General features: G+C 45.6%; 1 protein-coding gene across 1 annotated transcript in view; it reads left to right on the top strand.

Moving 5' to 3' along the window:
• AXDND1 (axonemal dynein light chain domain containing 1) overlaps window positions 1-5958 on the top strand; it is an 89913-nt gene extending 83955 nt beyond the window's left edge. Inside the window, exons 24-26 of the mRNA XM_030302893.1 lie at window positions 1562-1644; window positions 2730-2980; window positions 5619-5958. Of these exons, the coding sequence (XP_030158753.1) occupies window positions 1562-1644; window positions 2730-2980; window positions 5619-5698 (414 nt within the window). The 3' untranslated portion in view covers window positions 5699-5958. The remainder of the gene's footprint in view (window positions 1-1561; window positions 1645-2729; window positions 2981-5618) is intronic.
• Window positions 5959-13309: the final 7351 nt, after the last annotated feature.

Below are 13309 nucleotides of genomic sequence, written 5' to 3' on the forward strand. Positions count from 1 at the left end.
GGAAAGCAAATGTTATTAAGAAAATGATAAGGAAGAGGAAAGACGTTTACAGTAGTAGACTGTGAAAAAAATCCATGTAAAAGTGGGCATGCACTGTTCAAGCCTATGCAGTTCAAGGCTCCACTGTGTATCCGTTGAATGAGTGTGCGTCTGAAGGCTCCGGTGTGCGCAGAGTACGGTACTGGTTTACTTTGGTTTCTACCTACAAAGTTGTTCCGTAGAGCTGTAAGCCATGTGAGGAATTCCAGTTCTAGAAGCCTCCGCCCTGAACACCCTTCTTTTGGCCTCACAGAACAAATAAGTTAGTGGCACGTGCTGTGTGGCCACAGCCAAGTCACGTGCTTCTGGTCCAGGCTGGACAATGATAGCATTTACTTTCCAAACAAACTGCCCAAGAAAGGGGAGCAAAGCAGAAAGACAAGAGTAGGTGACTGGGACAATAAGAAGAGAGTAAAAGAGCTAGGGTAACAGTGAAAATGTTTCACGTGGTTTTTCTCTGGTTTTCCTTTAGAAAAAGCTAGCATAGTGCCATGGGCCGTGTGGGTGAGAATGAAGAGGCCCAGATGAGGGTTTTGCTTTAACCCACTAGATCCTTCTGTGTGGATGGAAGGCTGCCTACCCTCTCAGAGCTCCCTTTCCGTCTGTAATGTGGGGCTTACCTTTTACGCGCCTCAGGTTCGGAAACATGGATAAATGAGACTTTCAACACAGTTGTGGGCAAAAAGGGGCGAAGGGGAGTGGGAGGTACAGGCTTCCGGTTATGGAATGAATAAGTCACGGGGATGAGAGGTACAGCACAGAGAATAGAGCCAATGACGTAGTAATAGCGTCGTATGGTGACAGATGGAAGCTACCCTTGCGGTGAGCACAGCATAAGGTATAGATGCGTCCAACCAGCATGCGGTACACCTGGAGGTAATGTAACATCGTGTGTCAACTATCCTTCAATTTTTAAAATGTACGGTTCTGGGAAAATGTCATATTTATTTTAAAAATATGCTTATAATTTTTGTTTTCTAAATACCTTCTTTTACCTTTCTCTTGTTTCCTAGAATGTATGTAGAGTCAAGATAAATGAAAGAGGCGGGGTTTTTTTCTCATACTTTCACTGCCTTGATATTTATTGAGTTCCCTAAGGCCCTGAGAGATCTGATTGGATGTTACAATGTTATGTGCTTGGTGAAGTAAATTCTTAAGAAAAATAGTTAATTTCCTCGATCATCAACTTGATTTATTACAGAAACACATTTAGCCTTCTCTTTATTTTTAAACCTTTTCTTCTTTCCTTGTTTCTTTTTGTTGATATTATTTTCCCTGCTTCTTCACAGTTCTAATCAAATTTATATCCACCTGTAGCATGAACACTTTGGAAGCTGGTATGCTGTGTGGCCGTAGGTAGTCCCTGTTCTTTTTTGGTGTTAACACTGCTTGATCATTTACTATATAAATATGGATAGTAGAAAAAAATATTCTGGAAGGCTTAGTCCAAAACATTCTGAAGAAGTAGAGTATTAACTGTTGGGATTCTCACTTCACTCATACTGCTAATTTCCTTTGTCAGAGAGAATCAGCTAGTCAAGGCACACTGGCCCCAAAGTATCTTGAAGCAATGGCTATAATTGAACGCACACAGGAGAAGCTGATGTAAGTATGAGGCTCCACAATGGTAACAACAAAGATTGCCGGCCAGGAGGTTTAGCTGAGAAATCCACACTTCGTGGCTTACCTGTGTTTCTTCTGCTTCCTTTATCCTCACTAGTTGGTTGGATATCTCCAAGTCTTCTGCTAATGGCAATGAAGTACACTGCTTCCACAGGAACATCCGTCCTCGCCCACGGTGGAGATGGAGGGAGGGAACGTGTGTGTATGTGGGGAATAGGGTGTTAGGAGGGTCTTATTCAGTGTGTTTCTAAGAGATGAGCTACAGACGGAGCTGGGAGAAATACTCTGCAAGAAAGAATGCTACATAACCCCAAGAGTAGGAAGGGCGATATAGTCAAGATGGTTGTGAGTGCCAAGAGAAGAGCACAGCCATGTAGACATATAACACGCACTCTAGGAATTAAGAAGCACGTTTCAAATTGGTTTTATTTATTGTCAGATCTGGTTTTAGAGGTACTGGAAAAGAAAGGACACTATTGATTTAGTATGGTGGATCACATCAATGAAGAGGAGCCAAAATTAGCTACTGAAAAAGGGGTTCCTTGGCTATTGATGGGAAATCCAAATACCCAAAGTCAGATTTCACTAAGAAATTATAAGTATGTTGCATCCTTTTTTTTAAAGTTTTATTTTATTTTTTGAGAGACAGAGAGAGACACAGCATGAGCAGGGGAGGGGCAGAGAGAGAGGGAGACACAGAATCCAAAGCAGGCTCCAGGCTCCGAGCTGTCGGCACAAAACCTGACGCAGGGCTCGACCTCACAGACCACGAGATCATGACCTGAGCTGAAGTCGGACGCTTAACCTACTGAGCCACCCAGGGGCCCCATAAATATGTTGCATTCTTAAATCACAGCATGACTGCCACTCTGATATCACCATCCAAGTAGCTTCCAGGACCCCAGTTCTGGGTTAATGATTGATGCTGCTGCTTCCCTTCTTTGTACGTTTTGGATGGACATATCTAATTCTACTGCCTCTTCTAGATTATGTGTTCCTATTCATGAAACATACTTTTTCAAACCTTTCTGTTTTGTTGTGTTTTCTCTGGCCTTTGTCCACATCAGCGAGTTTGAAAGCAGAGCCAGACAAGCAGAGGAGAAGTTTGAGGAGGTAAATGAGAAACTTCATCATACCCTCATAAGAAATAAAGAACTAGAGAGGGAAGTAGAGGATATTTTGATAAGGTCTCAAGAGAGGGAGGCTGAAAGACGAAGAGAAGAAGAAAATGAAAGAGGAGGAGAAGAAGAAGAAAAAGAAGAGGAAGAAGAAGAAGGAAACAAGGCAGTAGAATGTTCCTCAAAGTCTCTAAAGAAAGGTGAGGCTTGCTTTCTCATTTTGCTTTATTAAGGTTTTACTAATGAAATGAAACTTGTTTGGGTCACAAATATCTTAGAAGAATATTATTTATTGGTTCATACTTTTCACAGGAATGCACATACATTTAACCACGTTACTGTCTTATTTGGACAACTCACAAAAAAGAAACCCAAACGACTAACAATTGTCGACAATAAACTAACATGAGATACAATTTTTACTTCTAAAACTGGCAAAGAGTTTTAAAAACAAAAGAACATAATGCTGATCAGAAGGGGCAAAGTAGTTCGTTTTACAGATGATACTCGTGGGTGGATAGACATATAGCTCTTTGAGAAAATAATTTGAAGGTATGTATGGATGTGCCTTTAAAACATGCATATACTTTGACCTCTGAGTAATTTTACCCTTGAGAATCTAGTCCAAGGAAATAATCCTAAATATAGAAAAAAAGATTAATCCACAAAGATGTTCAATGTATCATTGTATATAATAGAAACAACCTACCTCCAATCACGGAAGAAGGGTTAGTTAATAATGCTATACTAATATACTTGAATATTATACCACTATTAAAATGGTTTATAATGACATGGGAAGTTCTTATATTTAAATATCAAATGTAAGGAAACAGGATATGACACACTTTTTTACAGCATTATTTAACTCTTATTTAAAGCGTTTTTAACCTCTTTTTTAAAAAAGACCAGAAGGAAATTGTGTCCAAATATTGACAGACATTGTCTCTGGTTGATGGAGGTTTATGGGGAATTTTGAGTTTAGTTTTTGATACTTGTTGGATTTCCTATGATGAAAATTGTTCTTCTACAGGAATTGTTATTATTCTACGGGAAGATATTTAACTCTTTATTTTCTTATCTCTGATTAATGCTATGTAAGCAGTTCTTTGTATCCCCAGTTTTGGAGGCTACGTTTTGATTTTTGTCTTCATCTTCCACCTGTGGTCTCATCCCAGGACAGCTGCTAGTACAAGGGATAGCACCGGGAACACAGCTACTTTCTGTTTTCTTTGGTCACTCCCGTCTTCACCTACACCCCCAGCAAAAGCAGTAGGTTAGCCGGTGCCCCACAGCCTCCCGCTCACGTGTGCTGTATCCGTACCGTCACCAGACTGAGCTCGGTTTCTCTCTTTCTGTTAACTGTCCGCTAGTAAAACGCTGATTATTCCAAGTGTGACAATCCTTTAGCTTTACGTTTGACTATGTGTGAGATAGTATTCACGGATTAAAAAATTTTCATCTTACACTGTGTAATTTTATCCTGACGGCTTGCAAACTAGACTTTTTCCAGATCACGGAATAACAAATATGCAAACCATGCCAAAGGCTTCCGCGTTAACCTGGAGAGGTTACCTCAGTATGGAATGAGTGACTTTGTTTGTCTCGATTTCCATAAAGATCGTGGGGATGAGGTTAAATCCAGAATAGAAAAAGTATTAATAGTTTTAAGTAGAGGATGACTGTATACAGTGTATCCCCAACCTATAAACAATTACTTACACAAACACAGCCACCCTGCCCCTTCCTTCCAAATACCCCTTCAGAGTCATTGTCAGGGGGGCTCAAAAGCGGAGGATGAGAAGCTTTGCAAGGCTTAGGAGAGTTGGCTCCTAAGCCTGGCAGTCCGCACGCCACGCGGGAGACCTGACCACTTTCCCCGCAAAATCCATAAATTGGACATTCCTTAGGGTGAGCAGACAGCTCCTTTGAAAAGTGCAATGAGACCAATGTGGGACTTGTATGGCACATGCAGTGTCATATTTGTGTGAGATGGAGCATGAGATCACCTTCCCCCAAGAGATGGGCTGCGAAGGGACGCTTACATACGGTAAAGGGACGAGGCTTGTGCACGCTGGGTATGGGGAAGATCTGGACGGAGTAGGAGACACATTTGTTTTCGTTTTATGTCAGTATTTTTCACATTTGGCAAATCATTGTGCTCTGAGCTGTGAATGAAGACAGGAATCGAGAGGGAAGTTGACAGAGATGAATGGCGGCTTAGTCTCTGATCTCAGCGAGGCCTGCCTCGGTTAGGAGCTGGGAGCTGGGAGCCGGGAGATACACTAGGAGCAAGACGAGGGCGTGAACAAGAGGACCAAATGCAGGATGAGGTGGCAGCAGCCAGTTGGAAGGATTCGAAGTGAGAAGCCTGGCGTCATGGAGCAGCCAGGGAGAGCCGGCTTGACGGCAGGAGGCCCCCTGCACCCGTCCCGAGGGCGGGGCTGGAGTAGGGTCTGTGTGCAGGAGGCGGGGAGACAGCAGTGCAGCAATGGATGGGGATTCTGGATCCTGGCTCTATTTGAATTTTTTTTTTTTCCCCACCAGTCTCAGGATATGTATAGGAAGGAAGAGGAAATCCCTCTCCTTGACCACATAGTCCTCTTTTCCGGGACTCAGAACTCAGGTGACTAGCTGACTGCACTTTAACTTTGGGAAAATGTGCTCTGAATCCCAGTAACCAACTTAGAGTCAAATTTGGGGTAGGTACATTGCCTGTTTGTAGCTTGGGAGGTACTCAGGCAGAATGGAATTGTTTAAACACTGTGTGAAGTTAAAAGTCCTCTGTAAATATTAGATGTCATTACTACAGCATTCTAATTGTTTTTGTCTTTTCAGAAGCGCAGCGCAAGGAGGGTCTTCTCAACCCTAAGTCCAGGACCCGGACTAAACCCAACTATAAGACCAAACCCAAGTAACATCCTCAGGGTGCTGGGCTTCAGCATGGCTGCCCTCACCGATACCCGTGTGCTACCGAGCTGACAGTGTGGCTCGATCCGAGGGACTTCCTGCGCAACAGCTACTGCAAAGGCCGCGAATATTTTGTTTTTACAAGTCGCAGCAGTGGCTGGAGGGAATAAGTGCATTAGCTTATTTCCCAGATTAAAAATAGCTTGTGCGAAAGTTTGCTAGCCTCTTCAGCTGAGTTCCTAACAGAGGTCCGTGAAAAGTATCAGTTACTGTCAAGAAAATAATGCTTTTTGAAGGCTCTGAACTCTGCAAAGAAGAGTGGCAAATAAAAAGCATTATTTTTTCGATTTAAAAGAGAGGAGCCTGACAAGGCTCTCAGGTTTCTGCAGCATTTTCAGATTTCTTATGATTTCAGGCATCCTTATGATTTATTTGATTTTCACAATACCACTACAAAGTAGGTCGGGGAGATACTGTTATCCCCATTCCTCAGAAGATGAAACTGAGGCCCCAAAGGGTTATACGACTCCCCACGGTCACAGAACTGATCGGTGTCAGAGCCCCCAGCTTACTGGACCTGTGTCCAGATGTTTGGCAATGGTGATGGAACGCCAGGCCATTGTTCAGGTGGTTTCCTTCACAGGGAAAGGGCGGAAGGTCGTTACTGAAATTTAAGAATATTGCTGAAGATTCGCCCAGAATCTCCATTTTTTGCTTCAATCGCCTCCCATATCTGCTCTGTTCATGACCCTGGATCCACGTAGGCACCAGAGATGGACTAACTTGCAAAAATAAGTTGCAAGTGACAAATGGACATTCTGGGCAGTCGCTCAGCAAGGACTCCCTCCTGCCTCGCTGCTCCTGGTACGCTTGCACTTGCTCTGATCTCGGGCTCCAAACACCTGTGCTGAGGTTTCTGTACCTGCTTTGGCTCCACGTATTTGGTGTTCCTTTGGATTCATCTCCTGGAATTTTGGACCTTTGCCTGTTCCTTACACCTCAGAAACCCCGTGACCCAGAGTCCCCAGCCTTTGTCAGCCCAGTCGCTGGCCAGGCCTACGTCTGGCCACCATCAAAGTGTGGGTAGGATGAGTTTCAAGAATGCGTGGGGTCTACCGAAGGCTGCGGGATGGCTCTAAGTCTGAGGGAAGAAAACGGGACTTCAGACAGTTGGCTGTGTTTGTGGCTCAGCCGGAAGCCAAAGCTGATGCTATGGGTTCCCACTTAGAGTTCATTTGCTGGGGCAGAGCCAGCCCTACCCTTTTGCTTTCCCAGAGATTCTAGATGATTCTAGCAAATTTGGAGGCTTCTTGGTGGGATTTCCGAATACTTTTTAATTAGTTTCCCACTTTGCCGCAATGAGTGGTCGTTTCCGTACAAATCAGCAGCCCCCATCCCTGAACACGAGAGCCTTGCCCCTCAGAACACGGCAGCTCCACCGGGTGCAAGGCTCCATCTCTAAAGGCCAGGGTTATGGCTGCTGCCACAATTAGAACGAGACGTTTGGCACCATGAACCTAGCTGGGTGGTTTGCTTGCGAGCCACAGAAACCCACTCTTGCAAACACACGAAAGTGTGTTGGGGAGCCCGGGGGGTAGAGGGAAGTCTTAAAGAGCCAGGCCAGGAACAGATGGGACCAGACAGTTTTAGATTTCAGGAGCAAGAACTGCTTCACCATGTGCCCCAGTTGCTATCACCAAACAAACTCCGATCGTTTCTTCCGTCTTTAAATGACTGTGCTAAAGTCTGAGTGAGAGAAAGGCTACCCTGTGGTCACAAACCACCCCGTGGATGTACCAGTGGTGGCAAGAGGATGTCTGGGATCTCTAGCTGCCTTAAAGGGAAGGGAGGACACCTTGCTCTACTATTCCACCAAAACAGATCACAGTATGGGGAAAGGAAATGCCCAGAAGACAATGAGGTTGGTGGTAGGAGGGCATAAGGGATGTGAAGTGGGTTAAAGAACAAAACGTGTGCTACGGGAAAGGCGTCTGCACTGGTTGCTCCCTAACAGCCTGGGCAGCTCCATTTTCCCAAAGAGCTGACTTGTGGGCAGTTTGAGATAGTCCTCGAGACCTTGCCACACCTTCTCAGAGTGATCCTGAGCTGGGCTCCGAGAGGCCAGCCGCTCTGCTCGGATGTCCAGACAAAGGCGTGCTGACCTCAGCTCCAGAGAGCTGGCCTGACCCTCCCGGAGAGGAAACTGGATGGGCCTCATCGTACTCCTCTGTGTTCCCCCTACCCCCCAATCTCAGTGCCTCTGTGCACCTTTACAACAAGTCCTTGAAATCTTGAGGCGGGATTCTAATACAAGAGACCCCGTGCGTTAAGTTCTTCAGCTGGTCCTGTCCAAGAACCACCGCCCTGGGGGCGGGAGCTACTGGCCGTCAGGGCTACCTTTGAAGCATGGGGGCAACCTGTGTAGGGGGCCAGTCTTCTGTTTGTGTACAGCTTGGTCACTGTCATTTAGAGCTGCTGGGGTAAAACCAGAAAACAGTAATAGCCGTTTGCTGAGGATTTACTTGGCGTCATCACTGTGCCAAGCACTTCGTATATTATCTCATTTAATCACAACACTTCTGTGATGTGGGTCATACTTTTATCCTCATTCCTGTCAGGACAAGTAGCGTGTTTAAAGCTAAACATCTAGTGAGTGACCAAATCTGGTATGCCTAACAGCCGAGCACAGGCTCTCAGCTACAGTGCTATACTGCCTCTCCACGTCAGAAAAGGCTGCAAGTGCAGTTGATGGCCCCTCTTGTTAAAAAAAAAATTAAAAAATTTTTTTAACGTTTTATTTATTTTTGAGACAGGGAGAGACAGAGCATGAACAGGAGAGGGTCAGAGAGAGGGACACACAGAATCTGAAACAGGCTCCAGCCTCTGAGCTGTCAGCACAGAGCCCGACGCGGGGCTCGAACTCACGGACCGTGAGATCATGACCTGAGCCGAAGTCGGCCGCTTAACCGACTGAGCCACCCAGGCGCCCCCCGCCCAAAAAAAATTTTTTTTATGTTCATTCTTGAGAGAGAGAAAGAGAGAAGGGGAGAGAGAGAGAGAGAGAGAGAAAGAGAGAAGGGGGGAGAGAGAGAGAGAGCGCGACAGAGTGCAAGTGTGTGTGTGTGTGTGGGGGGGGGAGGGATAGAAAGAGAGGGAGACGCAGAATCCGAAGCGGGCTCCAGGCTCTGAGCTGTCAGCACAGAGCCCGATGCGGGGCTCAAACCCATGAACTGCGAGATCATGACCTGAGCCAAAGTCGGACGCTTAACCGAATGAGCCACCCAGGGGCCCTGATGACTGCTCTTTTTAGAGGGTTTGATTTCCATACCCTCTTCTTGTTGCTCAGCTCAACCGCAGAGCAAATGCACTGACACAAAATTCTAGAGGATATCAGAACCTTTGTAGACCCAGTAGACTCTGCCAGAGAACACGGTAGCCACCAGGAACAATGTGACAAGGGGAATTATACTTACTCAGCCATCCAGAAATGGCCCTTAAAGAAACAGGATGCAAGGCATAGGCAGAATGACCTGGCGGGCCTCCCAGATTTAGGGGGGTCCAAACTGCAGGCCTCCAGCACCTTCCTGCTACTACTGGTGAGCTAGGGTGGCCCTTGAAGTTTTTAAGGAGAGCCTGCAAAGCCTCCTTAAAGATGGCTTCTTTCTGGTGGAGTCCGACAACCTGTAGTACACCAGCCATTAAGTCACATGCCTGCGCAGTAAATTCAGGTCCAGACAGACTAAAGAGTCATTGCCAAGCGCCAGATGCCCTGGAATAGCACTGGCACAGAACTCGTCATGGACTTGTCCCACTCTCACAGCCATGTTGTATTGGTCACAGTGGACTCCAGCTCCAGACTGGAACATCTCCCCTTCTATCAGCTTGCTGCCTACAATGGACTCAATTCGTGTGTCGCCCCAGAATCCCTACGTTGAAATCCTAGCCTCCGATGCGATGGTGTTAGCGGGCGGGCCTTTGGCAGATGATTAGGTCACGGGGTGGAGCCCTCACGAGTGGGATTCGCGCCCTTATAACAAAGATCCCAGAGAGCTCCCCTCTTATGCCGTGAGAGGACACGGTGAGAAGACAGCTGTCTGTGAACCAAGAATTGGGCCCTCGCCGGGTCGACTGGCATCTTCATCTCGGACTCCCCAGCCTCAAATGAGAAATTTCTGTTGTTTGGAAGCCACATTATGGTATTGTGTTATAGAGCAGCCTGAACTAACTAAGGCACTGCTGCTCTGTTAATGTTAAATTTCCGGAGAAAAAACTCCCTAGCGCATATCTTGGTTTTGGATTGTACCGTCCAGCTTGTCCTCCAGCCATCACCTCAAGATCAGTAACCAGCTGGAACGCAGCACCTGGGTGTCAAGAGAAGACTGCTGCTGGGACTCGCAGGAGGCACTGAAGCCTCACCAGCCTCTGAAGAACTTCCCCTTGACCATCACTAGACCCTTTCCCGCAGGGCAGTTTCGTAGCAACTTAGCCTTGGCATTTCCCACCCGTCAAGCACTCCCATCCCATCCCAACAGCCAATGAATAGTGGAAGATAAGTCACAGGCTGCTCGAGCAGACCCGGAAGGTGCCCTCTGGCGAGCTAGTGAGAAATTTAAATGTTGACTAGAGCCAGACAGCAGAGGCAACCAACCAGGGGCTGGTGGCACAGGCACTCCCCAGACACGTAGGTAAATCTGCCTTTGACAAGACGAACCACGCTGCAGGGAATTCTTACAGGTCATAAAAGCCATTATTGCATTATTGCCCTGGAACTCCCTCCTCATTGTTCTGTTCCTGGCTCTGGTCATACCTGAATCAGCACGACACTGCCTCCTTCGTTACTTATGCCAACATCTGCCAACCTGAGATCAGGAGCCATGTATATGTGGTGAAAAGTGACCAACTACCCTCGTTGCCATCTTCTTTCCAAGAACCGGTAGTTGGGATGGGTGTGGGCCAACACAATGGTAATGAGAAATATTTCCCACTTCAGGGGTGCTCTCATTGCCATTGGTCCTGTAAATGGGCTGGACCGTCAATGACCGCACCCTGGCTGGTCCACAAAAGCAAACTGCAAACCCTCAATGGTTAGGTACTCTAGGAAATCATGCAGAACGTCCCTCAACTCTCATCCTATCTATTGCCTCCTCAGTGTTTGTTTTCCTCTCTCTGGCACCATTGGCATCTCTATTGACAGATTGAAAGTCAATCTGTGGCTTTCAGTACTGCCACTCCCCCACAACCAAGTATGGTCACTGGGAGTAGGGAGGGACACTTCTTTTGAGAAGATGTGGAAATATTTTTCAGATGCATAGGGGCACTTGTACCCCAATGTTTATAGCAGCACTCTCAACAATAGCCAAATTGTGGAAAGAGCCTAAATGTCCATCAACTGATGAATGGATAAAGAAATTGTGGTTTATATACACAATGGAGTACTACGTGGCAAGGAGAAAGAATGAAATATGGCCCTTTGTAGCAACATGGATGGAACTGGAGAGTGTGATGCTAAGTGAAATAAGCCATACAGAGAAAGACAGATACCGTATGTTTTCACTCTTATGTGGATCCTGAGAAACTTAACAGAAACCCATGGGGGAGGGGAAGGAAAAAAAAAAAAAAGAGGTTAGAGTGGGAGAGAGCCAAAGCATAAGAGACTCTTAAAAACTGAGAACAAACTGAGGGTTGATGGGGGGTGGGAGGGAGGGAGGGTGGGTGATGGGCCTTGAGGAGGGCACCTGTTGGGATGAGCACTGGGTGTTGTATGGAAACCAATTTGACAATAAACTTCATATATTGAGAAAAAAATATTTTTCAGAACTGGATGAAATAGCCTTTTGAAACAAAATTCAAAGTTACCATCTCAGTATAGAGTGATCATATAAGCTGTTAAAATAATAAATGAATTGGGCATGGTTGCATGAATATGTAGGTCGTTTGGGGTTTTTCTGAGAGAGAGCACACACATGTGCGCAGTGTGCTGGGGAGGGGCAGAGGGAGAGGGAGAGAACCTTAAGCTTGTTGAACATGGGGCCCAACGTGGGGCTCAATCTCACCACCGTGAGATCACGACCTGAGCCAAAGTTGAGAGTGGGACACTCAACCAGCTGAGCCACCCAGGCACCCGTGCATGTGTAGGTTTTGAAATGATCTCACAGTTCTGGGGCTCCTGGGTGGCTCAGCTGGTTAATCGTGCAACTCTTGATCTTGGTTCGGGTCACGATCTTGTGGATCCGTGAGTTCGAGCACCACGTCGGGCTCCCTGCTGACAGTGCGAAGCCTCCTTGGGATTCTCTCTCTCTGCCCCGCCCCTTCTCACTCTCTCTCTCAAAATAAATAAAAACTCAAAACAAATCATCTAATGGTTCTGCCTAATTTTGGGAAGACACATTGCTTGGCTAAAGCCCTCGGGCATGCAGGCTTGGGCTAGAGTGTGTGCTTTCCCAGCTGTGGATGGAGGTGAGGAGGCAGCTTAGAGGTGTATAACCCAGACGACCCTAGGTTGGCATCATTGCAACTGCCATATAATAAGGTACTGCTAGGGAGTTTCTGGTCTTTTGTTTTTGGAGGACAGGAGGATTGGTGGAGAGGGCAGAAATGTAGAAGTGATTGAGAGAACAGAAAAGGTAAAGCATCCTTGATCCTGGGCCTTGTTTCTGTTACTTAAACATAGTGGGGAAACAGCCTGTCCCCGACGGACAAAATGCTATAAAAGTTTCTAGGTCCATTCCTATTTCATTCATATTTTCATATTTCTAGGTCCATTCCTATTCTATTCACGATACATTTTCTCTGTGAAATAATGCTCGGTTGGGTTTTATGGGCTAACTTCATGAACAAAAACCCTTTACAGGTGTGTTTACTAAAATGTTTAAAGTTCTCAGGGATGGCAGGAACACATCTCCAAGGTAAAGTAATAACCTTGGATTAACATGAAGAGGAAACAGGTGGTCTGAAGGACAGAGCAGTCACCAAATAGTTACCATTTCTTTCCGTACTAGCAACATGGAAGTTCCCATTATAAGTAGCATTTTACTAACATACACAATTTTAATAGTATTTTTGTAGTGTAAGATTTTATAATGTTGATTTTTTTAAGTCTTTAGCGGGTTTGCCATATACCTCAGCACGCTTTCTTATTTACTTGGCTAATTCTTTTCTGTAGCCACATATTTCTAATTGTGTAAGACAAGTACACAGGAGAAGCTTACACTAATTGTGTAAGACGAGTTAGTGGACACTAAGACTTACAAGAATATATTCATATTTAAGATTATCTGTACTAGAAGAGAATACTTCAGAGCATGTATGGATCACATAATGTCATTGCTGTTTGAGAAATAAGCAAGCTGGTAAATTCTATACTGAGAATACATCAGCCCCATGTTTACAGTGACGCTTCTTCAGATTTGAAGCAACATGTATCAGGTAAATGCTTTTGTCCTTTTATTTCTCTATTTTATTTTTTTATTAAAAATTTTTTTAATGTTTGTTTATTTTTGAGAGAAACAGAGAGTGAATGGGGGAGGGGCAGAGAGAGAGGGAGACACAGAATCCAAAGTAGGCTCCAGGCTCTGAGCTGTCAGCACAGTGCCTGATGTGGCCTGACGCGGGGCTCAAAT

Source organism: Lynx canadensis, chromosome F1 (assembly GCF_007474595.2).
Source record: "Lynx canadensis isolate LIC74 chromosome F1, mLynCan4.pri.v2, whole genome shotgun sequence".
In the NCBI taxonomy this organism is placed as follows: Eukaryota; Metazoa; Chordata; class Mammalia; order Carnivora; family Felidae; genus Lynx; species Lynx canadensis.